This window comes from Oncorhynchus nerka, linkage group LG24 (genome assembly GCF_034236695.1).
Source record: "Oncorhynchus nerka isolate Pitt River linkage group LG24, Oner_Uvic_2.0, whole genome shotgun sequence".
NCBI classification, from domain to species: domain Eukaryota; kingdom Metazoa; phylum Chordata; class Actinopteri; order Salmoniformes; family Salmonidae; genus Oncorhynchus; species Oncorhynchus nerka.
In genome coordinates this window covers 72,736,904-72,764,626 of record NC_088419.1, presented here as the reverse complement: position 1 = coordinate 72,764,626, position 27,723 = coordinate 72,736,904, and the positions used below count along the sequence as shown (strand labels likewise).

At 41.8% G+C, this 27,723-nt stretch overlaps 1 protein-coding gene across 1 annotated transcript in view; it reads left to right on the top strand.

Annotated features, from left to right (window-relative positions):
- Positions 1-244: 244 nt before the first annotated feature.
- Positions 245-27,723, top strand: part of LOC115108560 (BMP/retinoic acid-inducible neural-specific protein 3-like) — a 38,760-nt gene continuing 11,281 nt past the window's right edge. Inside the window, exons 1-6 of the mRNA XM_029633052.2 lie at positions 245-557; positions 6,295-6,485; positions 7,882-8,078; positions 12,054-12,159; positions 14,054-14,290; positions 25,923-26,145. Of these exons, the coding sequence (XP_029488912.1) occupies positions 346-557; positions 6,295-6,485; positions 7,882-8,078; positions 12,054-12,159; positions 14,054-14,290; positions 25,923-26,145 (1,166 nt within the window). The 5' untranslated portion in view covers positions 245-345. The remainder of the gene's footprint in view (positions 558-6,294; positions 6,486-7,881; positions 8,079-12,053; positions 12,160-14,053; positions 14,291-25,922; positions 26,146-27,723) is intronic.

Genomic DNA, 27,723 nt, shown 5'->3' with positions numbered 1-27,723 from the left:
TTTACGTCTTTCTCTCCCAGGTGCTCCAGTGGATGTGAGGGAATGCAGATTCCCCGGTCATCCCAGAGGAGGAGTGAGCTCGCGTGTAGGAACCCCTTCCACTACTGATCCCATTCCTCCACCACTCCCCCCTCCCTCCACCCACCCCTCTCTCCCTCAATCCCTCCCTCAATCCCTCCCTCCACCCCTCCCTCCCTCCACTTCCCCCTCCCTCCACCCCTCCCTTCTTTCCTCCCTCCACCCCTACCTCCTTCCACCCCTCCCTCCCTTCCTTCCTCCCTCCACTCTACCTCCCTCCACCCCTCCCTCACTCCCTCCCTCCTTCCCTCGCTCCCTCAATCTCTGATGGCTCTATGGGGCTTCCTCAGTGTCAGCCTGCACTGCTGGGTCTGGCTCTGGGCCGGGGCCCCTATCTCGACCAGCTTGCCCCACGACCGCCCCGGAGGGCCCCTGGACTGGCTGCTGTCCGACAAGGGCCCCTTCCACCACTCCCAGGAGTACACAGACTTCGTTGAGAGGAACCGGCAGGGCTTCTCCACCCGCTACAAGATATACCGGTGAGTTGCATAGCAGGGCTTGTACATGGGGCAGTGTTTCCCAAACTCAGTCCTCAGACCCTAACACTACACAGCTTGTTCAAATGATCCAAGCATGATGATTAGTTGATTATTTGAATCAGCTGTGTAGTGCTAGGGCAAAAACCAAGGAGTCCCGAGGACTACATTTAGGAAACCCTGACGTAGGGGTGGTTTACAGGTAAACAGGTGAGTCTCATAGCAGTGTTCTCTTCAGAGATATACAGGAGAGTCAGACCACATGTAGTCTAGATTAGGTATAGGGAGAATCAATAGTTGGACAGATTAGACTGCCTACCAACGTGTTAGTACACCAAAGCAGGCTGAATGTTATATCCACTGTCAAATTGCTAAAGCACGTTCAGTGTCATGTGGCGTTTAATGTCGTCAAGTAAATACCACTGGAAGGAAAGCCTTGAAAAGAGATGTGAAAAGTTCTCACCTCACCCCATCTAGGATAGTCTAGTAGTGGAAACTTTATTGAATTATTGGAACTGCAAGTAAGTCAACTAAGGTTAAGTAAATAAATGGCGAGGAGAAGAAGAGGGAAAAATTTACATTTTTGTGGTTATATCTTAATCCATGCATCTACTCTTGTAGCTGTTTTGTATCTACAGTATTCACCTAGGCACCTACATAGTATAGCTATTGTTGGTAAATAGTACAGTTAAATTATTTGAGTGTATCAAGGTAATTACAAGCAAATGGCCATATGCATATTCTGATATCTGTTCAGGAAAAATATGTTGATTACTGTAGTGTAGGGGGAAAAACGTATGATTTGTCATAACGTTGAACACATTTTCACATATTGGCTCGCGATATAAAATTAGTGGAAAGTGTGTCATATATCCTGTCCGTCGTGAGTTGGAAAGGTATTGAACACGGACCGGGAAACCGCAAACGGGACTCTGACATCTATGGATTTGTGCTGGGTGTTTTATGGGCTAAGGTGATCTGCTTCCCGCGTTAAAGCGTTTTAATATTTCTCCTCCGGCTAGTGCAGGCCCATCACAGCTCTCGGGACTGAGCTTCATTGGCGGTAAGATTAATAGTCTTATCATGTGGCCAAGTGATTAGTGGGCTCTTAATAGTTATTACTCTGCATTATCACACCATCCCCTGAGAGTCTACTGTCAGCTGCAAGGTTGTGTCTGAGGCGCGCTAGATTACAACCAACCCTTGATTAACAGTAATATTATTAAAGCCCTTTCGTTGGCTGGTAGAAATGCTGAGCACTGTATTTTATGTCGACTGTGTTTTTTTTCTTTCATAATCCAGGTTCCCATCCAACCTTTTAATGTGAGGAAAGTATATGTCACGACAGGCCTGATGGAAACAGTCGGTAAAACCTTCTAAATGTCTACAAAACAAAATACGCTTGACAAGGTGGGATGTTTTTGTGGTTGTAAAATTAATGATGCGCAAATATTTATATAATAACCATCCTATCGAAGTAAACTTGGAGTCACGCAATGATATGGTGTTGTGTTTTGTGGTCCTACCACTACGACTCCGGAAAGAATGCATTGTATTCGTCTACAGTCGAAATACGTTAATAAGAAGAACTTCACAGGGTGGTGAAAGTGCTCGGTGACGGGCTTGATGCAACTTTCCAATAAATATCGAGGGTCTTATTCTGTTGACCTAATGTTCGATGCTTAATAATCTTGATTTTGTCCGTAATAGGGATCTCAGACAGAATCTGCGCACTGTCTGCCAGCTGTTGGCAAGAGCGCACATGCAAATACCAGAGTGGGGACATTCTTTATAACGCAACATGTTTAGTGATAAGACAACCAGTCTACTTTTTTATCGGTACATAAAAACGCAAAAGTAATTGATGTTATCACGCACAACTTTTTATCGGCAACAAGTCATTTTGATGGAAACCGATTATCTCTGGTGGGAAAATTTGCATATTTTTTTATGCAGGTTTTAGAATATCACAAATTGGATGTAAACATAGCAAATTACTAATTGGTATTAATCGACCAGACAAAATTTGTGTTGAGATGACAACTGCTAATTGGGACATCATAGACAGATAATCACTTGATTATATTTCTATGCGGGAATATAGGGATAATTCAAGGTAATTGTATCTGTTACAGACTTTGGTCTCTTAACAGTATCTTACATAAGGACTGCATCAAGTTATACAATGTTCCCTTAAAATCAACAGCTTTAATGGTACAAGGTGACTGCCTACTGGGAACAGATGTCAACTCAATGTCTATTCCACATTGGTTCAACCTAATTCCATTGAAATGACAAGAAAACAACATTGATTCAACCAGTGTGTGCCCAGGAGGAAACTATACTGCAGGTTTTTACAGTAGGAGGAAATGTGGTAAATTAATCCAGCGTGCCTTTCGTTGTCAAACAGATTGTTAGTGATATATGTTCTCATCCCTCAAACTTCCACAGGTGATCTCAACACATCAACAATGGTTCCCAGTGGCAAAACTACTATCTATAAAAAGCTATCACATAGAATATAATCCTGTAGAATTGCTTTGTCAGACAACTTTGGCTTTACTGTGGCATTGTGTGATGGCCATTTTGTATTAAAGTGCATGCAGGTGGTACTAATTGTCTCTGTCTCTGTTAATATGAGAAGTTATTGTGGCGTACTCACATGCATATATCTAATATGTCCACTCTGTTGCCAATTCCCAGTGACAGCGACATAGCCAAACAGTCCACCACACAGTTTGTTTGTTTAAAATGACCTCTCATATCTGACAATCTATTCCCTATTCCATAACACATCATTTAAAAAGCAAAACAGACATGCGGAGATGGAAAGTGACATTAGTTTCTCCTGCAGAGTTTTGGATCTCTGCTAAATTCTCATAATCTTCACTGACAGAGAGAAGATGAATTACCGCAAGAGGGTGCTTCTAGTTACAGTGGCTGTGTGTTACTATGCCATCATTGCAGTAATGAAATTGCACCATCTCATCCCCCTTTCAATTTTCCACCTCTCTTCTTGATTGAATTTGAAATAATTTTAATGGGTCCTCCAACAGGAAATGGAGGCTGTTTTCCTGTTTGTGGAATCACTCATTGTTTTGGCGAATGCAACAGCTTTTCCCTCAGTCAACATGCGTAGAGACGGGGTTCCGCTGCACCACCAGTCCTAGGCAACCATTGCCAAGTGACAGTTGCCGTAGACAGCAGGGTGTAGGAAATTGTAGGCTACACTTGTGTAGCTCTTGTATTTTTTTGACATTTTGCATTTCAGAAACGTAAGTGAGTGTTGGCACCAAATCGCATAGAGAAGTTCACAGTATGAACACCGTATTTCTGTACGGCTGCAATGCATCAAATTTGAGAATGTCTTTTGGAAACCTTAAAAAGACCTTGATCTGTGTTACAGTGGCCTTCTTATTTAATACCCAGAGAAAAGCAATGCATCCCAATTCTCTCAAATCTCTACTAGGAGAAATAGTCCAAAAGAGAGATGTGTGAAAATGAATGAATGATATCTCAAATGAAACCAAGGTATCTACGTACAGCAGTGGAGGCTGCTGAGGGGAGGACGGCTCATAATAATTCTGTGGAGCAAATTGAATGGCATCAGACACATGGAAACCATGTGTTTGATGTATTTGATAACGTTCCACTTATTCTGCTCCAGCCATTACCACGAGCCTGCCCTCCCCAATTAAGCTGCCACCACCTCCCGTGACGTACAGTACAGTGATGAGAGACAGATAAGAAGAATAACTACATGGTGTAGTCTAAGGAAAGACTGCAGAACCCCAAAAACTGCTCCATGGTAAAATCCATTTAATTCCATCCCACTCCTTGTTGGATGTACCATTAGCCCTATGGGGGGTTTAAGATAAGACAAGTCCAGCTTATCACAGTCAATGATAACTGGAGAAACCAATGACAGAATGATTTTGAGGCTACACTTTCCTTACCTGTTCCCTTACTCTCTCCTCTCTCCCTCCTCTCTTGCTCCCCTCTCCCTCCTCTCTTGCTCCTCTCTCGCGCTTATCTCTTTCTCACTCCTCTCGCTCTCCTCTCTCCTATTTCCTCTCTCTCTCCTCTCTTGCTCCTTTTCTCACTTCTTACATGCAATGCCTTTGAACTGCCAAATCTCAGCTCTCACATAGCAAAGCAAGATATAACTGGCGAGGAATGCTATGGTGGCCCAGTTGAAGAGGTAATTTATATGTATGGAGTGAAAAGAGGTCAGGATTAATGGTTATGCTTGGTGTAACTGACCGACAAATTACTCAAGGGACATGTCTAAAAGTAGAAGTATGTGGGTGTGCATACCTTCATTAAGCTGTATGTTTCATGTATTGATTTGGGAAAGCATTCCCATAAGTGGATTAGGCATGCTAACATCACACAAATTAAACTAATTGCTATATTTTCACTACCTGTATGAGAGTAGACATAAAAGTATTTTACAATTGTATATATATGATATATATGATATATATGACATATGATCCTTAAGAAGAGGCTTTTCATCATTACTCCTGCTTTAATGTGATATATCTCCTATCAAAAGGCCCCGCCCCCTCCATCCATCACCTACAGCACAGGTTGGCGAACCTATTCTGATTACAGCAGACAAGCATCCAATTCACAGCGCAGTGCATCATTTAGTGATAACTTGCACCTGTGAGGTTAGTTAGGGAGTGTGTGTGTGTGTTTGTATGTGTGTGTGTTGGAAAGGAGAGAAATACATATAGTGATAGGAGACAGAAAGAGAAACAGAGAGAGAGACAGACGGACATAGAGAGAGAGGCAGGCAGACAGACAGACAGACAGACAGACAGACAGACAGACAGACAGACAGACAGACAGACAGACAGACAGACAGACAGACAGACAGACAGACAGAGGGATGGGCAGAAAGGAGAAAAAAACAGACAAGAAGAAAGGCTTTCTATATCCAGCATCAGGATGTAAAATATTGCACATCATTTCTTCTACACTACATTGCTTCTACTGTAGCCTCCAGCTAACTGACACAGACAGAGCATGTTCATTTCGACCTCCCTCACAGAAATATTATCTGAACCTGTCAGAGCCAATTAAAATTGAACCAGTGTTTAGATACTGTAATTATTTAAACACAGGGGATTAACGCAAACAAAGTCTTTCAAGGCGTAACAATGCTCCCGTCTTTAAGGCTGCATACAGAATAACTTAGTAATGTTTGTAAATGTAAACAGAAGATGTCAAAGCTACAGACGCTGATGAGAAATCCGAACTTTACAGCTGCCTCTAGCATTTCCTTTCCTTTTGGTCGCTTTACTTTCTTTCCTCATTATGAGTTGTATTGAGTGTCAGAGATCTGCCGATGTCTATGGGTTTCTCTGTCACTGCACATTTTGATTATGATGTGTTTATTAAGGAGAGCACCTGTCAGCTGCAGGCTTTGGGAGCATTCTCCTCCCCAGCTATATTAATCTTCCAAATGGTACCTGCTTTGGATCTCTCTCTCTCTCTCTCTCTCTCTCTCTCTCTCTCTCTCGCTTTTGCTCTCTCATTCTCCCATCTCTCCATCAGAACTTAAAGCTAAGGATGCAGTGAGGCATTGCGGTTGATAGCTGCCCTCGTAGACTCACCTCTCCCCTACTCTTCTGCAGACAGACAGACAGAAAACCATTAATACCATCACATGATTAGTGAGCCTTATTTACCAAACAGTTTCAAGGACATTTTAAAGTCTTCTTCTTTCCAGAGAGTTTGGGAGATGGAAGGTGAACAACCTGGCTGTGGAGAGGAGAGACTTCCTGGAGTCGCCGTTGCCCCTGACACCAGAGTTCATCCGTAACATCCGTCTCCTGGGTCGGAGACCCACCACCCAACTCATCACTGACAACCTGATCAGGAAGTATGGGACACACTTCCTGCTGTCGGCCACGCTGGGAGGTAAACACACCACTATGTCTGAAATGGCACACTATTCCATATATAGTGTTTGATCAGGGGATTCTGTGGGGATGATGAATTAGGTCAGGAGTAGGCAACCCTGGTGCTGGAGTGCCGCAGGAGGACGAGGTTTGTGGAATTTAGTCAATCACTGAACTGATCAATTAGCTAGGTTGGTCAGGTGTGCTGCCTACAGTACGTGCAGCACTCGAGGAACAGGGTTGCTTACCCCTGGAGTAGGTAGTAGTAGTTGACCCCTATTCACCGATACAGGGTCATATTTTTGAATCCCCCTAAAAGTTGGAACAGAGGGGTACGGTATTCTAATCATCTGTCAGTTTTCTGTGTTTGTAAAGTCCCAATAACACCAAAAAGCTAATGAGGGCAGGACATGTGCATGCCTTCTATGCCAATATTGGCATAGCAGCCTATATGAATTCAGTGGAAGACTTTTCTTCAATAGATTTTTGTCTACATAATGAAAACCCATGTAAAAACCTCACTACACGTACATGTACTGCATAACCCTCAGCTACACAGTCATTCCCCAGTGCTTTTGATAGTCATGTGGACAACGCCGTGAGGGTGGTTGCTCTTTACAGGAGAGACGCTTATTTCAGCTACAAAGCCCTGTGCATGTCGAGGAAACCAAGGGAATGGGTTTCCTGTTGGAAAGCAACACTTGTCGATTACCTCAGCCGGGCTCCTGGAAAGGTCGTAGTTGTGAGTGGCCACACACACACACACACACACACACACACACACACACACACACACACACACACACACACACACACACACACACACACACACACACACAGCTGCACTGGCTGATGCGATGCAACCTCCATGCCCTGGCACACAACCAGAGTAGTTCTGTATGAGGAGAGGAAGATGAGGAGCTGTTGCTTGGCCATGAGCCAGAGATGTGCTGCTGGCTGCTGAATGGGGTTATAAATGGATTGCCTGTCCGTGTTCTGGAACACATGGACTTCATGAAATAAATGAATAAATTACATAGGGATTTAAGGGCACCTTTCTGCAGCAGAGGAAGAAGAACACAAAACACAGACTACCATTGATAATATGATATGATGCCCTCCTTTATGGTTGAATCTGGATGTATGTTTGTTCATATTCTATCAAATAGCACATGGTTAATAGTCATAATACCTGGCAGTGAATAATACACTATATTATTCCTATTGATTGCCATAATTCTAAAACTGGATAGCTGTTGAATATGTAGTTCAGAGACCATCTGACTAATGTCAACTGACATTTGTATAGACTGTTAAAACCATGTTTGCCAGTGAACGTTCTCCCAACAGTTGAAAAGAAAGCCTGTTTAAACAGCGTCGGCAAACATTGTCGTAACGCCATCTTGTGTTTGCAGGGGAAGAGGCCTTAACGATATTTGTGGACAAGAGAAAGCTGAGTAAGAAGGCGGATGTGAGCGAATACTCTGGCTCTGGCAACTCGTCCAGCGTAACTCTGGAGGCTCTGCACCAGCTGGCTGCCTCCTACTTCATAGACAGAGAGAGCACCCTGCGCAAGCTGCACCACATCCAGATAGCATCCACAGCCATTAAGGTACACACAAACACACACACACAAGCACACACCGGACACACGCACACGCACAACCAACACCCAAACGCACACCCACACATACCCACACACATACACAAACACACACGCACACGTACACACACTGACCTTCCATCAAACTTGAAACTTCATGCAATCATACTTGTTCAAGTGGAGCAGCACAGTTGGTTAGCTGATTAGAGATCCTGGAATGCCCCTTGTAAGAAGTGTCAGCTTGTCAGGTTGTGAAGAGCCAGGAGTGTTGATCAGTAGGTGGTGTATTTCCAGGGCCAGGCGTTGACATACCTCATCTGAACTGAGTACTGTAGCTGTTGGGATGAATGTTGTGACATACAGGACATACCAGTATGTTACTGCAATGTTGTGTGAATAAGGAAAGTGATATAAATACATCCACTCTGTTAGTGCAACATTTCAAGAGGATGGATTTTGTCAGGCTGAGCTAAAGTGTGCAAATATTTATGTTTCTTTATTATGCCATTTTTTTTTAACCCTGCACCTGTAAAGTTGTTGGATGTGCACACACCCCTTTTGAAAATAGCAAACATGAACCTTTCAGATCCTTCATGTTGCTATATAGTGACAGTCACATCTGTGTGTGGCTTCCGGCCTCTCTGAATTTGTCGGAGCAAACTATGAATAACAGCTATCAAAGCTCTGTACTCCCTGAACCACAAGGATGTGTGGGAGGTCGGACATTTCTATCACAGCAGAGGTATCTAGTCTTGCTTTGTCTGTTCTGTTGGGAGTCACTTTTGAAGTGTGTGTGTGTGTGTGTATGTGTGTAAGTGTGGGTATTTGTGTGAGCGCCAACTTTAATGGTTCAAAGGCAGAGATGTGTTGAGAGTGACAGGTGAGAGCAGAGAAGCAGAGAGGTTGAGCAGCTCATCAGTGAAGCAGAGTGAATCACTGAGAGGGAGGGAGGCGGCGGAGGGATTCTTCAGCACACGCATCATTTCCACAGGGCGTCAAACCCCGTGACGCCGGGACAGACACAACCAACCGCTCCACCATGTGAATGTGAATTGGACAGGGGATGGTAGGAGGATAGCAGATCAGGCTGCCGGTGCTTCCGCTGCCCCCCCCCTTGTAGCCGTATGGAGGGAAAATTTGGGAGCTCATTTCAGAGGAAACGCCTGTTAGTGCTCTGGTGTGATGGGGGTTTGCTGTGGAAATCTTCTCCCTCTTAAAGAGGTCACGGTGCAGCCTGCTACCTCTCTACCTCTGTTCAGAAAAGGTTGTTGCTATAATGAGTAATGACTCAAGCTGTTACCAGAGCGGCAGGGATCATTTTTGTTATGATTTGGCAATTTCCCCAACTAAATCGATGTTGATATCCCCACCTGACCGATGTGATGGTTGGCAGTGTGTCTGCAGAATGATGAACAATGAGAGAAAGTTTTTCAGCCGTGGGGCTCTCACAACACCGTGTGGATTCATATTTATTTCCACTCAGACAGTCCCAGTATTGCATTATGTTCCCATTATGGCAGCATTGCATTTTTTACGTTTCCACCCCGCTACTCAATCGGTTGTTGTCTGTGTTGTCACAGGGGCACTGTACAATCTTTCATTTCCAGTCTAAAGTCTTGGGCAAATGTAACTGCCACTGAGTTACCACATAATTTAAATAACTGCCTTTTAGCTAATCTCTTCCTCCTCTTTTCTTCATCTAGCTATCATAGACATATTACATATGCACAGTACTATCTTAATTTGACCAGTTTCTCAGCTGGAAATGAATCCTGCAGCAACCGGAAATGTGAATTATAATTCATGGCCATTTTCGGAAGGGTTGATGCATTTTTAGTTAGGATAAATCATGTCTGACATTTAAAAGTGGAAATGACAATTAGCATTTGTCTGCAACAACAGTGATCAAATTAAGATAGTACACCTGTATATCAATCCTTTCACCCTAGTGGTCATGAAGAAAAGCAGAAGCAAAGAAGAAGGAAAATAAGCTTAACTGAGACTACTAGAACACAGTCTCTCTCTGTGCTCCATGTGAAATCCCTCCAGCAGCAGCAGCTGAGAGATACAGGCGGCCAATAATGTGCCATTAAGCATTTAGTAATATACCAGAATATATCTGCAATGAAAAGCAGCTGCTGTCCATAGAGGAAATTGAATGCCGTGCTCATCAGTCAACGTTGTGCCATATGGGCTATCATATGGCATATCAAATAATGCTCTGTATAGATTCAATATTCAAGTGTCTCAAAACTCTGCATTGTTCCTCATTTCCTCACAGTCTTATCAGCAGTATAATCCCATATCAAGGAAATTTGTGATTTACAATGTGCTGTTAATAATAATGGCAAAATCATTGCACACAGATGGTCTCCCCTCTCTCTGATTTACACATTCTATTCATTTTCCCAGACACACATCTTTTGCTGGTTCAGGGTTTGATTGATAAGCTCCAGAAGTTTCACCCTACACAGCATTAGCTTCAGGTCTCTTAGTCTTTCCCTCTTTCAGCACTTTGGGACTGTGTTTGATTGTGTAACTGATGGACTGACCCTTGTTTCCTAGCCGTCTCTCCCCCACCAACTGTCCTGTGACAGGCTAGACCTGGGCACATCTCTGATGACACGGTACCTCTCCTACAAAGAGAGAAAAATAGCAATCAATTAGGAGCTTTCTATCAACAGAAGAGGACTGGAAAGAGATTTCATGTTGCAAGCGAGGGAGAATGGAAAGAATGATGAGGTCTGGCAGAGACGGTTTGCCAGGGAAAAGGTCAGGAGAGATGTCTCAGTCAATACGACAGAAAAGACCTGCCTTGGCTGAGTTGTTAGAAGCTCTCCTTCAACACCACTCTGATGTTTCTCTTTTTTTCCGAGTGCGAGAGAATAAGAACAACACCGCTGCCATTTTCACTGCGGGTGCATAAGAATACCTGTAACAAAAGAATGTATGTAATCAATTAAAGACCCAGTGCAGTAAAAAACATGAATTGCCTGTGTTTTATCTATATTTCCACACTATGAGGTAGGAATAATACTGTGAAATCGTGGAAAATGATGATAGTGCCCTTTTAGTGTATGAGCTGTTTGAAAAGCGCTTGCAATGTCAGCCTATTTTGGTGAGATGGAGGTTTGGCTGCCTTGGAAACATCACCAAGCGGTAAATAAGTTAATTGACCAATAAGAAAGAAAGTTACAAACCTCTCTGCCAATAACAGCTAGTTTTCTGTTTTTCCTTCCCCACTCAGACCACTTCCAGACAGCCCTAGCAAAATTCTTGCTTGAGAAATTGCTCTTTGCTAAGAAGACATTTTTGTTTATTTTTTTACCATTTTAATTGAAAACAATCAAACTAACTTAATTATTACCCAGTAATGATTTGATATTGAGATAAAAAGGACTGCATTGGACCTTTAAGTGTTGTATGTGGGTGGAAGGAAGGAGAGAGAGAGCAGAGGAGAGGGCGTACTGTACATATGCTCTACCACTGCAATGTTCTGCATCTCTCTGCTAGCCGTGCTTCATTATCTACTCAGAGCTGTGGGTGATGGTCATTAAAGGGCCTGTGTAATGTAAATAATAGGGCTTCAGCTCTGACTCATAGAGCACAGGAAGCAGGAACCCATGGTTGAACACTCATCTCACCAGGGAACACACATGCCTGCCACTTCATTGCTTTTCCCCAGCAGAGAGCAGCCACTCTTAGAAGTGTTTCTTTTGGCATTATGTGTCTCATACAGAAGTACTGTAGAAGTTGTAGTATTTTTTTTCATTTTCAATTTGGAATAGTTCATGTACGTATACTAATGTCAATCATCGAATGGCAAAGCATGCACACGAATCCAGGGCGAGAGTGGGTGTAAGATTGCCAGGATGTCAATTCAAAGGAAATGCATGATGCATAAATATATTTTTGTCATTCTTACGTTGCTCTGATGTTAAAAGGAATGTGTATTCAAAGCATTGTGTGTTTGTTGTTACCCAGGTAACAGAGACCCGGACAGGCCCTCTCGGATGCAGTAACTATGACAACCTTGATTCTGTCAGCTCTGTTCTGGTTCAGAGTCCGGAAAACAAAGTCCACTTGCAAGGTCTGTTTCTTTTTGATTCATACCACATATATTGCATTTTAATGTCAGACCTTTGATTATGTATTGCTGTTATGCAAATCCTGCACACCATTATCACATAATGTTACTAAGAAATAAGAACATGGGAAATCATTTTAAGGTTTTTAGCACACCCTATCATAAATTCCCATACAATAGCATCTTCAAAGAGATCCACACATCCCATGACAACGCTTGTAGAGAATAAAATACAGTTTGGACCATCATTGTTCTGCTCTTACATTGAGAGTCTAGTCAAGGATCATATCACCCTAGACCCACTTCAATTTGCTTATCCCCCCAATAGTTCCACAGACGATGCAATCGTCATCACACTGCACACTTCCCTATCCATCTGGATAAGAGGAATACCTATGTAAGAATGCTGTTCATTGACTACAGATCAGCATTCAATACCATAGTACCCTCCAAACTCATCATTAAGCTTGAGACCCCGTCCTGTGCAACTGGGTCCTGGACTTCCTGGACTTCCCCAGGTGGTGAAGGTAGGAAACAACATCTCTACCCCTCTGATCTTCAACACTGGGGCCCCACAATGGTGCATTCTCAGTCCCCCCCTGTACTCCCTGTTCACCCACGACTGTGTGGCCATGCACGCCCCCAACTCAATCATCAAGTTTGCAGACGACACCACAGTGGTATGCTTGATTACCATCGACGACGAGGAGGTGAGGGCACTTGGAGTCTGGTGTCAGGAAAATGAACTCTCACTCAATGTCAGCAAAAGTAAAAGAGATGATCGTGGACTTCAGGAAACAGCAAAGGGAGCATCCCCCTATCCACGTGAAAGGGACAGCAGTGGAGGAGGTGGAAAGTTTTAAGTTCCTCGGTGTACATATCACCGAAAAACTGAAATGGTCCAAGCACACAGACAGTGTGGTGAAAAATACACAACAGCGCCTCTTCAACCTCAGGAGGCTGAAAAAATGTGGCTTGTCACCGAAAACCCTCACTAACTTTTACAGGTGCACAATTGAGAGCGTCCAGTCGGCAACTGCACCGCCCACAACCGCAAGGCTCTCCAGAGGGTGGTGTGGTCTGCACAACGCATCACTGGGTGCAAACTACCTGCACTCCAGGACACCTACAACACCTGATGTCACAGGAAGGCAAAAAAGATCATCAAGAACAATAATCACTCGAGCCGCTACCTGTTCACCCCGCTTCCATCCAGAAGGCGAGGTCAGAACAGGTGCATCAAAGCTGGGACAGAGAGATTGAAAAACAGCTTCTTTCTCAAGGCCATCAGATTGTTAAACAGCCACCACCAGCACAGAGAGTCTGCTGCCTACCTACAGACGTAATATCATTGGCCACTTTAATAAATGGAACACTAGTCACTTTAATAATGCCACTTTAATAATGTTTACATATCTCACATGACTCATCTCATGTATATATACTGTATACTGTATCCTTCACTATCTATTCTTTACTATCTATTGCATCTCAGCCACTCTCTGTCACTGCTCATCCATATATTTTATACTTATATATTCTTATCCCATCCCTTTACTAGATTGTGTATATTAGATTTTGCTGTGGAATATGTTAGATATTAGGTTTTGTTGTGAAATTGTTAGATATTACCTGTTAGATACTGCTGCACTGTCTGATCTAGAAGCATAAGCATTTTGCTACACTCACAATAACATCAACTAACCATCTGTATGTGACCAATAAAATTTGATTTGATTTGATTTGACATTGTTAGTGTACCAAGGCTAACAACTACACTTGAACTGCCTTGTAATTCACCCACTATAAATCACTTATTGCTATCCTCTCATACAGTACCATAACTGTACACTTTGATGGTGGTACTAAATCTTGGTTGTGTTGTGTTGTTTTACAGGCCTGCAGGTTATCCTGCCAGACTACCTGAGGGACAGTTTTGTCCAGGCTGCTCTAAGCTACATTGCCTGTAATGGGGAGGGGGGCTTCGTCTGTAAGGACAATGATTGCTGGTGCAAGTGTGACACCAAGTTCCCAGAATGCAACTGTCCCTACATGGACATCCAAGCCATGGAGGACAGTCTACAGAGGATCACTGAGACCTGGGGGACACTCTACAAGGAGTTTGAGGATTCAGGTGAGGACAAATTGGCTCTAGAACTTTTTAAATTTATTTTTATATCTCTAGTAGACAAACACGCCTTAGAGATAAAAATAGAACAAATCCTTGGTTTTGTATTGAACTTTCAGATCTCATTATAATGAGAAATCAGGCTTGGGCCAAGGCTAGAAAACCGAATTGGTAGCAGATTGGCAGTGTTTCAGGCAATTGAGAAATATATGTACTTCCTCAATAAAGAAAGCTAAATCAAGCTACTTTTTTAAGTTCAATCTCAGACTCTGCTGGTGATCCGTCAAAATGTTGGAAAACAGTTCATGCACTGAAGCGTGATATTGATATGTGATGCTTTTAATCAGCATTTTATCTCAGCAGGCTTTTTATTTCAAATAAATTGTGATTTAATTTAGCCTGGTCAGTCATTATACTGCTTTTCCCTCCACCAGCGTCTAGTTGGCTCAATGGAAGATCAGTGAATCTTTGTTTTCATTTCAGCAATGTTCCACTTTTTAACGCCTTGCTTAAAAAAATCAATTGGACTGGTTTGCTTTATCGTTTCCTGCTGCAGCTTTCTGCTCCCCTGATTGCAGAGTCATTGACACATATTTTTAATCTGACGATTATCTCAGGGTTTAGAAGGCGGCCCATGTGCTCGATCTCCACAAAGGTTTTTACACCTCCAATAATTATATTCTCTGAAATGTTTTATGAAAGGTTTCCTTGATATTACTGAAAGGCGTCCCACAGGGATTGATTTTAGGTCATGTACATTTTTCTGTCTATATAAAAATGTTGGTCTATCTGCAAAAAAAATGCAGATGACACGGTTTTGTATGCTATTGCCCCCACGGTTGACCAGGCTCTCTCGGAGCTTCAATCTACCTTCATTGCTTTGCAGAAAGCCTTTGTTGAACTGAAATGGGTACTTAATGCAGGTCAATCCAAGTATACGTGATTCTCCAAATCACATAAAAATGTATCTGATGCTTTATGCATGGTGGTGTCCTCGTGTCCCCGCTTATAAATATCTGGGTATCAGGATTGATAAAAAGCGATCTTTCAAAAAGCTTGATAATGAATTACATTGAACAAAAAACAAACTCAACATGCAACAATTTCAAAGATTTTACTGAGTTACAGTTCATATAAAGGAATCAGTCAATTGAAATGAATAAATTAGGCCCTAATCTATCGATTTCACATGACTGTGACACATCTTGTGACAAACACAGCGTGACACATCTCCTTTGTATAGAGTTGATCAGGCTGTTGATTGTGGCCTATGGAATGTTGTCCCACTCCTCTTCAATGGCTGTGTGAAGTTGCTGGATATTGGCGGGAACTGGAACATGCTGTCGTACACGTCGATCCAGAGCATCCGAAACATGCTCAATGGGTGACATGTCTAGTCATGCAGGTCATGGAAGAACTGGGACATTTTCAGCTTCCAGGAATTGTATACAGATACTTGCAACATGGGGCCATGCATTATCATGCTGAAACATGAGGTGATGGAGGCAGATGAATGGTATGACAATGGGCCTCAGGATCACATCACGGTATCTCTGTGCATTCAAATTACCATTGATAAAATGAAATTGTGTTCGTTGTCCATAGCTTATGCCTGGCCATATTATAACCCTACCGCCACCATGGGGTTCTCTGTTGAAATCAGCAAACCGATTAATTAGGGCCGATTTCAACTTTTCATAACAATCAGTAATCTGTATTTTTGGACACCGATTATGGCCGATTACATTGCACTCCACGAGGAGACTGCGTGGCAGGATGACTACCTGTTATGCGAGTGCAGCAAGGAGCCACGGTAAGGTGCTAGCTAGCATTAAACTTATCTTAGAAAAAACAATCAATCTTAACATAATCACTAGTTAACTACACATGTTTGATGATATTACTAGTTTATCTACCTTGTCCTGCGTTGCATATAATCAATGCAGTGCCTGTTAATTTATCATTGAATCACAGCCTACTTTGCCAGACGGGTGATTTAACAAGCGCATTTGCGAATAAAGTGCTGTCGTTGCACCAATGTGTCCCATAACCATAAACATCAATGCCTTTCTTAAAATCAATACACAAGTATATATTTTTAAACCTGCATATTTACTTAATATTGCCTGCTAAGATGAATTTCTTTTAACTATGGGAATTGTGTCACTTCTCTTGCGTTCTGTGCAAGCAGAGTCATGGAATATGTAGCAGTTTGGGCCGCCTGCCTCGTTGCGAACTGTGTGAAGACCATTTCTTCCTAACAAAGACCGTAATTAATTTGCCAGAATTGTACATCATTTTGACATAACATGGATGGTGGTGAAATGTAACATCAATATTTAGACTTAGGGATGACACCAGTTAGATAAAATACGGAACGGTTCCGTATTTCACTGAAAGAATAAACTTTTTTTCCCCAAAATGATAGTTTCCGGATTTGACCATATTAATGACCTAAGGCTTGTATTTCTGTGTGTTATTATGTTATAATTAAGTCTATGATTTGATAGAGCAGTCTGACTGAGCGGTGGTAGGCAGCAGCAGGCTCGTAAGCATTCATTCAAACAGCACTTTCCTGCATTTTCCAGCAGCTCTTCGCTGCTGCGCATAAGCATTGCGCTGTTTATGACTTCAAGCCTATCAACTCCTGAGATTAGGCTGGCAAAACTAAAGTACCTATTAGAACATCCAATAGTCAAAGGTATATTAAATACAAATGGTATAGAGAGAAATAGTCCTATAATAACTACAACCTAAAACTTCTTACCTGGGAATATTGAAGACTCATGTTAAAAGGAACAACCAGCTTTCATATGTTCTGAGCAAGGAACTTAAACGTTAGCTTTCTCTTCCTTCTACCCCCTAATTTTTCGAACATTCTGTTAAAAATCGCGCGACATTTCAGCGCCCTGCTACTCATGCCAGGAATATAGTATATGCATATGATTAGTATGTGTGGATAGAAAAAACTCAGACGTTTGTAAAACTGGTTAAATCACGGCTGTGGCTATAACATAAAACATAAGGTGTTTTATAACATAAGGTGCGTTTCATCGGAAAGCGCAGGAAAAACTGATCACTGAAAATGGAAAAATATATTGCTGCGCGACTTGAACCCATTGATAAAGGTGAACCACAATTAATGGGGCTGAGGTTGCAGTACCTACAGCTTCCACACGGTGTCTAGAGTCTTGTCATTTGCCTACTATTTGTTTCTTGGTCAAACAGATGCAAGGCAGTGCAGTTCTTCAGGTCTAGGACCGGATATTTTGGTTGAGTTTCTACACGGACATTTTTCCAGACGGACAGCTATAGAATATACTTCGTCTTGTGATTAATTTGATCGATTATTAACGTTTACTAATACCTAAAGTTGCATTACAAAAGTATTTCGAAGTGTTTTGTGAAAGTTTATCGTCGACTTTTTGAATTTAAAAAAATGACGTTACGTTATGAAACGCTGTTTTTTTTCGTTGATCACACAGTCTACATATAACAATATCTAGGCTATATATGGACCGATTTAATCGAAAAAAAGACCCAATAGTGATTATGGGACATCTAGGAGTGCCAACAAAGAAGATGGTCAAAGGTAATGAATGTTTTCTATTTTATTGTGCGGTTTGTGTAGCGCCGAATATGCTAATTATTTTGTTTACGTCCCCTGCGGGTCTTTTGTGGTGTTACATGCTATCAGATAATAGCTTCTCATGCTTTCGCCGAAAAGCATTTTAAAAATCTGACTTGTTGCCTGGATTCAAAACGAGTGTAGCTTTAATTCAATACCCTGCATGTGTATTTTAATGAACGTTTGAGTTTTAACTAATACTATTAGCATTTAGCGTAGCGCATTTGCATTTCCAGAGCTCTGTGTGGGACGCAAGCGTCTCAGTAGGAGCAAGAGGTTAAATGGCACATATTGCACTTTTACTTTCTTCTCCAACACTTTGTTTTTGCATTATTTAAACCAAATTGAACGTTTCATTATTTATTTGAGACTAAATTGATTTTATTGATGTATTTTAAGTTAAAATAAAATAAATAACCTGTTAAAACAGGTTTATTCAGTATTGTTGTAATTGTAATTATTACAAATATATATATATATATATATATAAAAATCTGTTGATTAATCGGTATCGGCTTTTTTGGTCCTCCAATAATTGGTATCGGTATCGTCGATGAAAAAACATAATCGGTCGACCTCTACGCCATACACCAGGATTTCCCAAACTCGGTCCTCGGGACCCCAAGGGGTGCATGTTTTGCTTTTTGCCCTAGCTGATTCAAATAATCAACTAATCATCAATCTTTGATAATATGAATCAGCTGTGTAGTGTTAGGGTAAAAACAAAAACGTGCACTATTTGGGGTCCCGAGGACAGAGTTTGGGAGTTCCTGCCATACATACTGTCTGTCATCTGTTCGGTACAGTTTAAACTGGGATTCATTCGTGAAGAGCACACCTGTCCAGCGTGCCAGTGGCCATCATACGTGAGCATTTGCACACTGCAGTCAGGTCAAGACCCTGGTGAGGACAAAGATCACTCTGAGACGGTTTCTGACATTTTGTACAGAAATTCTTCATTATGCGAACCCACAGTTTCATCAGTTGTCCAAGTGGCTGGTCTCAGATGATCCCGCGGGTAAAGAAGTGGAGGTCCTGGGCATTGGACACAGTTTATCAAAGCGCACTCCAGTACACACTGCATTCTGTATCAGAAAGTAGGCTGGCCTTCTTTGAAGTCTCGTAGATCGATGCATTGCGCTCTTGTTTATAAAGCATTCCTGCATAAACTTCTGCCGTACCTTACTACATTGTTAACTTACAGACATACAAGATACCAAATCAAATCAAATTTTATTTGTCACATACACATGGTTAACAGATGTTAATGCGAATGTAGGGAAATGCTTGTGCTTCTAGTTCCGACAATGCAGTAATAACCAACGAGTAATCTAACCTAACAATTTCACAACAGCAACCTTGTACACACAAGTGTAAAGGGATGAAGAATATGTACATAAAGATATATGAATGAGTGATTGTACAGAATGGCATAGGCAAGATGCAGTAGTTGGTATCGAGTACAGTATATACATATGAGATGAGTAATGTAGCATATGTAAACATTATATTAAGTGGCCACTTAGAGCTCCCCATCCCGGATCCGGGATCGTGACTACGGCTCAAGCTCATTAGCATTACGCACAATGCGAAAAAATATTCCTAAAAATATTTAACCTCCACACATTAACAAGTCCAATAGCTCAAATGAAAGATAAACATCTTGTTAATCTACCCAGCAAGTCAGATTTCTAAAATGTTTTACGGCGAAAACATAGCACATATTTATATTAGATCACCACCGAAACAAAAGGCAAGCGGCGGCCATTTTGTCCCAGAAAAAATTAAATTTAAAAGTAGGATTAAAAAATAAATAATTCACTAACCTTTTGAAAATCTTCATCAGATGACAGTAATATTACATGTTACATAGTACATTTTTTTTTTCAATAATATGCCATTTATATCCATAAATCTCGGTTGACGACATTTAAAAAAAAAACATGCTACTCAAATGTCCGGAGAAATGATGCTAGCTCCGACAGATAACATCAGATAACAAGCAATAAACATGATTAAATATACATGTTCTACATATATTTACAAAGATACACTTCTTCTTAATGCAACTGCTGTATTACATTTATTTTTAACGTTACAGACATCGTTCACTGGGCTATACTATGAGTCGGCGCTCAGATATTAGCATATGTCTCCTCTACGTTTGGAGTCCACAGAAACCCAAAATAACCACATAAATATTCCCTTACCTTTGATGTTCTTCCATCAGAAGACGTAGAAGGAGTCATACTTACCCAATAAATCGTTTGGTTTCACGTTGTGTGTCCCTGTATTAGCATATGCTAACAGCTTCAGCTGAAATGCATCAAAAATTACTTCTGGTCCAGCACTCTTGCGCATTAAAACTTCCAATTTACACATTATATGTCGATTAAACTGGTCAAACGATGTGTAAAATCGAGCTTTATGATGTTTTTAGCATGTAGAACAAAGGACAGCGCTAACAGACAAACCGGCTTCAAATGCTTGATCTTGGAAAAGGAACGTACTCCAAATCGGCCGCGCGCAATAGAGTGCATGTATTTCAGAGGGACACGAGCAATTTCGCCCGCCAAACGTGCAGGGCTCGTGGGATTCTCACAATGAGCGCACCATTTCAAAGCAGGCATCGCGCTGAACAGATAGAGACTGTTCCTGTATCCGTAGCTACCTGGTAAGGGGGGGGGGGGGGCGATGACGTCAAAGTTGACCCAACTTTTCTATTGTTCACAGAGTGTTTGGGAGAATGGCTGCCCTGAGAGTTCTGCTTTACATACAGACATAATTTAAACGGTTTTAGAAACTTTAGAGTGTTTTCTATTCAATAATATTTTTTATATGCATATATATAATTTTGGGAAAAAATATTTTCAGTTTACTATGGGTACGCACTTTCTCCAACAGGGACAGTATAGAGGTATAGAGGGAGAGTGATACATTGTATGACAGCAGCCACTCAATGTTAATGGTGGCTGTTTAACAGTCTGATGGCCTTGAGATAGAAGTTGTTTTTCAGTCTCTCGGTCCCTGCTTTGATGCACCTGTACTGACCTCGCCTTCTGGATGATAGCGGGGTGAACAGGCAGTGGCTCGGGGGGGTTGTTGTACTTGATCTTTATGGCCTTCCTGTGACATCGGGTGGTGTAGGTGTCCTGGAGGGCAGGTAGATTGCCCCCGGTGATGCGTTGTGCAGACCTCACTACCCTCTGGAGAGCCTTATGATTGTGGGCGGAGCAGCTGCCGTACCAGGCGGTGATACAGCTCGACAGGATGCTCTCGATTGTGCATCTGTAAAAGTTTGTGAGTGCTTTTCGTGACAAGCCGAATTTTGAAGAGGCACTGCTGCGCCTTCTTCACCACACTGTCTGTGTGGGTGGACCAATTCAGTTTGTCTGTGATGTGTACGCCGAGGAACTTAGAACTTTCTACCCTCTCCACTACTGTCCCGTCGATGTGGATAGGGGGGTGCTCCCTCTGCTGTTTCCTAAAGTCCACGATCATCTCCTTTGTTTTGTTCACGTTGAGTGTGAGGTTATTTTCCTGACACCACACTCCAAGGGCCCTCACCTCCTCCTTGTAGGCCGTCTCGTCGTTGTTGGTAATCAAGCCTACCACTGAAGTGTTGTCTGCAAACTTAATGATTGAGTTGGGGGCGTGCATGGCCACGCAGTCGTGGGTGAACTGGGAGTACAGGAGAGGGCTCAGAACGCACCCTTTTGGGGACCCAGTGTTGAGGATCAGAGGGGTGGAGATGTTGTTTCCTACCCTCACCACCTGGGGGCGGCCCGTCAGGAAGTCCAGTACCCAGTTGCACTGGGCGGGGTCGAGACCCAGGGTCTCGAGCTTGATGACGAGTTTTGAGGGTACTATGGTGTTAAACGCTGAGCTGTAGTCGATGAACAGCATTCTCACATAGCTATTCCTCTTGTCCAGATGGGTTAGGGCCGTGTGCAATGTGGTTGCGATTGCGTGGTCTGTGGACCTATTTGCGTGGTAAGCAAATTGGAGTGGGTCTAGGGTGTCTGGTAGGGTGGAGGTGATATGGTCCTTGACTAGTCTCTCAAAGCACTGTATTGTCCTCAAAGCGAGCAAAGAAGTTGTTTAGTCTGTCTCTGAGCAAGACATCCTGGTCCGTGACGGGGCTGGTTTTCTTTTTGTAATCCGTGATTGACTGTAGACCCTGCCACATACCTCTTGTGTCTGAGCCGTTGAATTGCGACTCTACTTTGTCTCTATAATGACGCTTAGCTTGTTTGATTGCCTTGCGGAGGGAATAGCTACACTGTTTGTATTCGGTCATGTTTCTGGTCACTTTGCCCTGGTTAAAAGCAGTGGTTCACGCTTTCAGTTTCGTGCGAATGCTGCCATCAATCCACGGTTTCTGGAAAATGTTATTTGTCACATGTGCAAAAATACAACAGGTGTAGACCTTTCCTTGAAATGCTAACTTACAAGCCCTTAACCAACAATGCAGTTTTATGAAAATAGAGTTAAGAAAATATTTACTGAATAAACTAAAGTAAAAAATAAATAAAAATAAAAGGCAACACTGAGTCAATGTAAGTGGTTATAGGTTAGTCAAGGTAATTTGTACATGTAGGTAGGGGTAAAGTGACTATGTCGTGCGGTAGCAGAGAGAACAGTCTATGACTTCGGTGACTGGAGTCTTCGACCATTTTTTGGACCTTCCTCTGACCTTCCTTAGAAACTCTAGAGATCCCTTTCATCTGTTTTTGGTTTATTTATTTTTTTGGCACCTTACTTGTGGAATAGTCTCCAAGACTCTCTCAAATAAGTCGTTTTGCTTTTCGTGTATTGTTGTGAAAATATATGTGTATAGTGTATATTGATGTGTATTAATATGTACAGTACCAATCAAAAGTTTGAACACACCTACTCATTCAAGGGTTTTTCTTAATTTTTACTATTTTCTACATTGTAGAATAATCGTGAAGACAACAATAATAAGAAGAGACGTGCTTGGGCCAAAAAACATGAGCAATGGACATTAGACCAGTGGAAATCTGTCCTTTGGTCTGATGAGTACAAATTTAATTTTTTTGGTTCCAACTGCCGTGACTTTGCCAGATGCAGAGTAGGTGAACGGATTATCTCTGCATGTGTGGTTCCCACCGTGAAGCATGGAAGAGGTGGTGTGGTGGTGTGGGGTTGCTTTGCTAGGGACACTCTCTGTGATTTATTTAGAATTCAAGGCTCTCTTATCCAGTATTGCTACCACAGCATTCTGCAGCGATACGTCTGGTTTGCGCTTAGTGGGAATGTAATTTGTTTTTCAACAGGACAATGACCCAACACACCTCCAGGCTGTGTAAGGGCTATTTGACCAATAATTAGAGTGATGGAATGCTGCATCAGATGACCTGGCCTCCACAATCACCCGACCTCAACCGAATTGAGATGGTTTGGGATGAGTTGGACAGCAGAGTGAAGGAAAAGCAACCAACAAGTGCTCAGCGTATGTGGGAACGACTTCAAAACTATTGGAAAAGCATTCCATGTGAAGCTGGTTGAGAGAATGACAAGAGTGTGCAAAGCTCTCATCAAGGCAAAGGGTGGCTACTTTGAGGATGGCTCAACACAGTACATGTCAGCTACTACAGTGACTAAAATGACTGCAACCCTTATCAAAGAGTTTCAGTTAGTTTCAGAGTGGGTGGAAAGGAATAAGTTATTCCTAAATATTTCTAAAAGCACTGTATCTGTAACTGTCATGGTCAAAACACATTGATACAACAGTAGCTAAGATGGGGAGAAGTATGTCCATGATAAGGCGCTGCTCTACCTTCTTGACAGCAATGTCAACAAGGCAGGTCCTACAGGCCCTAGTTTTGTCGCACCTCGACCACTGTTCAGTTGTGTGGTCAGGTGCCACAAAAAAGGACTTTGCAATTGGTTCAGAACAGGGCAGCACGGCTGGCCCTTGGATATACACAGAGAGATAATATTAATAATATGCATGTCAATCTCTCCTGGCTCAAAGTGGAGGAGAGATTGATTTCATCACTGCTTGTATTTATGAGAGGTATTGACATGTTGAATGCACCGAGCTGTCTGTTTGAACCACTGGTGCACAGCTCAGACACCCATGCATTCCCCACAAGACATGCCACAAGTGGCCTCCTCACAGTCCCCAAGTCCAGAACAGACTATGGAAGGTGAACAGTACTTAACAGAGCCATGACTACATGGAACTCTATTTCACATCAAGTAACTCATGCAAGCAGTAAAATTAGATTAAAACAACAGATTAAAAAAACACCTTATGGAACAGCAGGGACTGTGAAGCAACACAAACATAGGCACAGACACATGCATACACACACACACACGATAGCATATGCACTATACACACACGTACACTTGGATTTTGTACTGTATACACAGTATGTGGTAGTCGGGGCCTGAGGGCACACAGTCTGTGACTGTATTGTAATGCTTTTTTAAAATGGTATAAACTGCCTTAATTTTGCTGGACCCCAGAAAGAGTAGCTGCTGCCTTGGCACTGCTGATGAGGATCCATAATAAATACAAATACAAATACTTTGAAGAACCTCAAATATAAACTATATATTTAGATTTGTTTAACCCTTTTTTGGTTACTACATGATTTCATATGTGTTATTTCATAGTTGTAATGTCTTCACAACTATTCTACAGTGTAGAATATAGTAAAATAAACTTTTTAAAAAACTGGAATGAGTAGGTGTGTTCAAACGTTTGACTGGTACTGTATATAGGGCTGATCTGTGAAAGAGACTGCTCGTCTCAGCCTCACTCCCTGTCAAAGTAAAGTTTAAATAAAAAATGAATACAAAAATGTTTTAGATCCTATTATATATTAAGATGCTCAAACTATTACACGTTTACTTTGATATATGAAGTGTCCAGTGCCACTCAGTTGACATGCAATATCTACAGGTGTCTTCAGCTAGCTTAGCTGTAAACTTACTCGTTGTGCATGCAGTTTATCATTTATAAATTAATGTGGACAATCTTTGAAAAGTTTCTGTAGGGGACTATGTGAGCTGAATAAAAGTGTTTTATCATGTCACACCCTTAAAGGTGGAGGACCGTTCCTGTGTACCCAAGACATATTTATATATACAGTTGAAACAGTGTAAACCATAATGACTCACAGTGAAACCTGGGGGACTTGGCACAGGATCTGTGTACAGCAAATCACAACCTGACAGGATTGGATTACAAAATCAACATCTCCTTGCACAGGTAGTTTACAATATGTCTCGAGCAGATTAATCACACATAAAAAAACATTTATTACAAGTCCAGTGTTTCACATTGGCATAGTAACATCTTATGAATGAGGGCACTTAGTATAATCTGGGGGTATTATTGCCTCTCTATGTCACCCTGCAGTGGCCATGGTTGCTGAGGTGAAATCAGAATGGATGGGCATTTTTTTCTCTTCTATTTTTTGGTGTGTGAAATATCTGTGCAATTACTTTCAAAGTTTATGTTTTAATAGCAGGGAGGAGAGGAGAGTGCAGGGCAGTGCCAGGAATAAAGAGTTTTTCAGGTGTGGTCGTAAACGTGTCCTTCGGTAAAGGATATCAAAGACGTGTCAACGTTCTGCTCTATCAGCGGAATGGGATGCCAGCAGGAAGAAAGTAACCACGGAAACGTAGAACATGGCAGTTCTGGAACCAATTACATTGTTCTCCTTTAGCCTTGAGGAATGTGGCGACATGTCTGAAGTGATCTTATGCACTTTCTTTTCCAGCATAGGACCAAACAGAATGTGCAGGGAAAATCCCAGTTATACCTTTTGTAAACAGATTTGTTTCATTGTTTTACTTTAAATCATTGTGTCCTGTTCATTTCTTTACTTTAAATAATTTCCAGGGGTTAGGAAAGTTCTACCTCCACAGATCACAGTCCCCTGGCCATATTCATGGCATGTTCATTTAAAAACAATAACCTTTAGAAAAAGTTGCCTCTTCTTTTCATTTTCACTCTCTTTCTGACAGATGAGTTCAAGACCTTCCTTATGAGGCTCCCGCAGAACTTCTTCCTGAACGTGTCGACTATCCAGCACCTTTGGTCGTTGGATGGCGTGTTCCAGTGGCGCTACGAGCAGCTGGAGAACAGCATGAGTGTGCTCTTCAGACGAGCCCAGAGAGTGGTGTTCAAGCTCTTCAGCCTCAGCAAGAGGTGCCAGAGGCAGCCTCACATCCGCCTACCCAGAGAATGGTAAGAGTCCCGTTCTGCTCCTACTATACAGCTCTTTCCACTGAGCCCCAATTACACTTTAATCACCCATCCAGGAAGCTGATAGCGATTCTCTCTACCTCTCCCTGTGTGAGTGGGAGAAACAGGGAGCCAGCCAAGCAATGTTTATCTACTTTATTACTGCTGCTCTGAAGAAAACTGGAAGTACTATACTTTTTTTTACGAAGAGAAATCTCCGTAGACTGTGGAAAGATGGAGAGATGGAGAGAGGAAGTGGAATGTTTGTCAGTTTGCCTGGGAGTGAAGCGGAACACTTGAAAGGCTAACACTTGAAAGGCTCCCCTACGTCCCGTTCGTTCGCAGCACTTCACACAGACGATGTATGATTGATTTCACTTCCTGGGGCCAGTTCCACTGCTAACAATGAAATCAAATCAACTCATTTAATTAAATATAATTTGTCACATGATTCATAATTAACAAGTACAGACTAAGAGTGAACAATGCAGAGTTAAAGATAAACAATAAAAATATATAAAATAAAATAGAAATAGCAACAAGAGGAATAAATACACAGTGAATAACAAATAACAATGACGAGTAAAAATAACATATAGATATATATAGGTTATACAAAATAAAATGGCTATACACAGGGAGTACAAAAATATCATGGCTATATACAGAGAGTAGAAACTAACCCCTTCACTCTTTCCACATTTTGTTATGTTACAGCCTTAATCTAAAATAGATGTTTTGGTTTAAACTCATCAATCTACACGCAATACCCCATAATGAGAAAGCGAAGACAGGTTTTTAGACATTTTTGCTAATTTATTACAAATAACAAACAGAAAAACCTTATTTACATAAGTATTCAGACCCTTTGCTTTGAGACTCGAAAATGAGCACAGGTGCAACCTGTTTCATTGATCCACCTGTAGTAAATTCAATTGATCGAACATGATTTGGAAAGGCACACACCTCTCTATATAAGATTGCACAGTTGGCAGTGCATGTTAGAATAAAAACCAAGCCATGTGGTCAAAGGAATCGTCTTACCCAAGAAGACACAAGGCTGTAATTGCTGCCAAAGGTGCTTCAACAAAGTACTGAGTAAAGGCTCTGATTACTTATATAAATGTCATATTTCAGTTTCTTTTTTTAGGAATTTGCAAACATTTCTAAAAACCTGCTTTGTCATTATGGGGTATTATGTGTAGATTGATGAGGAGGGGGAAAAATGAATCCAAAAGATCAAGGGGTCTGAGTACATTCAGAATGCACTGGATACAGGGACTATCAGTACCGAGTCAATATGCAGGGGTACGAGGTAATTGAGGTAGCTTATTGTATAGACAGTTGAAGTCGGATGTTTACATACACCTTAGCCAAATACATTTAAACTCAGCTATTCACAATTCCTGACATTTAATCCAAGTAAAAATTCCATGTCTTTGGTCAGTTAGGATCACAACTTTATTTTAAGAATGTGAAATGTCGGAATAATAGCCGAGAGAATTATTTATTTCAGCTTTTATTTATTTCATCACATTCCCAGTGGGTCAGAAATGTACATACACTCAATTAGTATTTGGT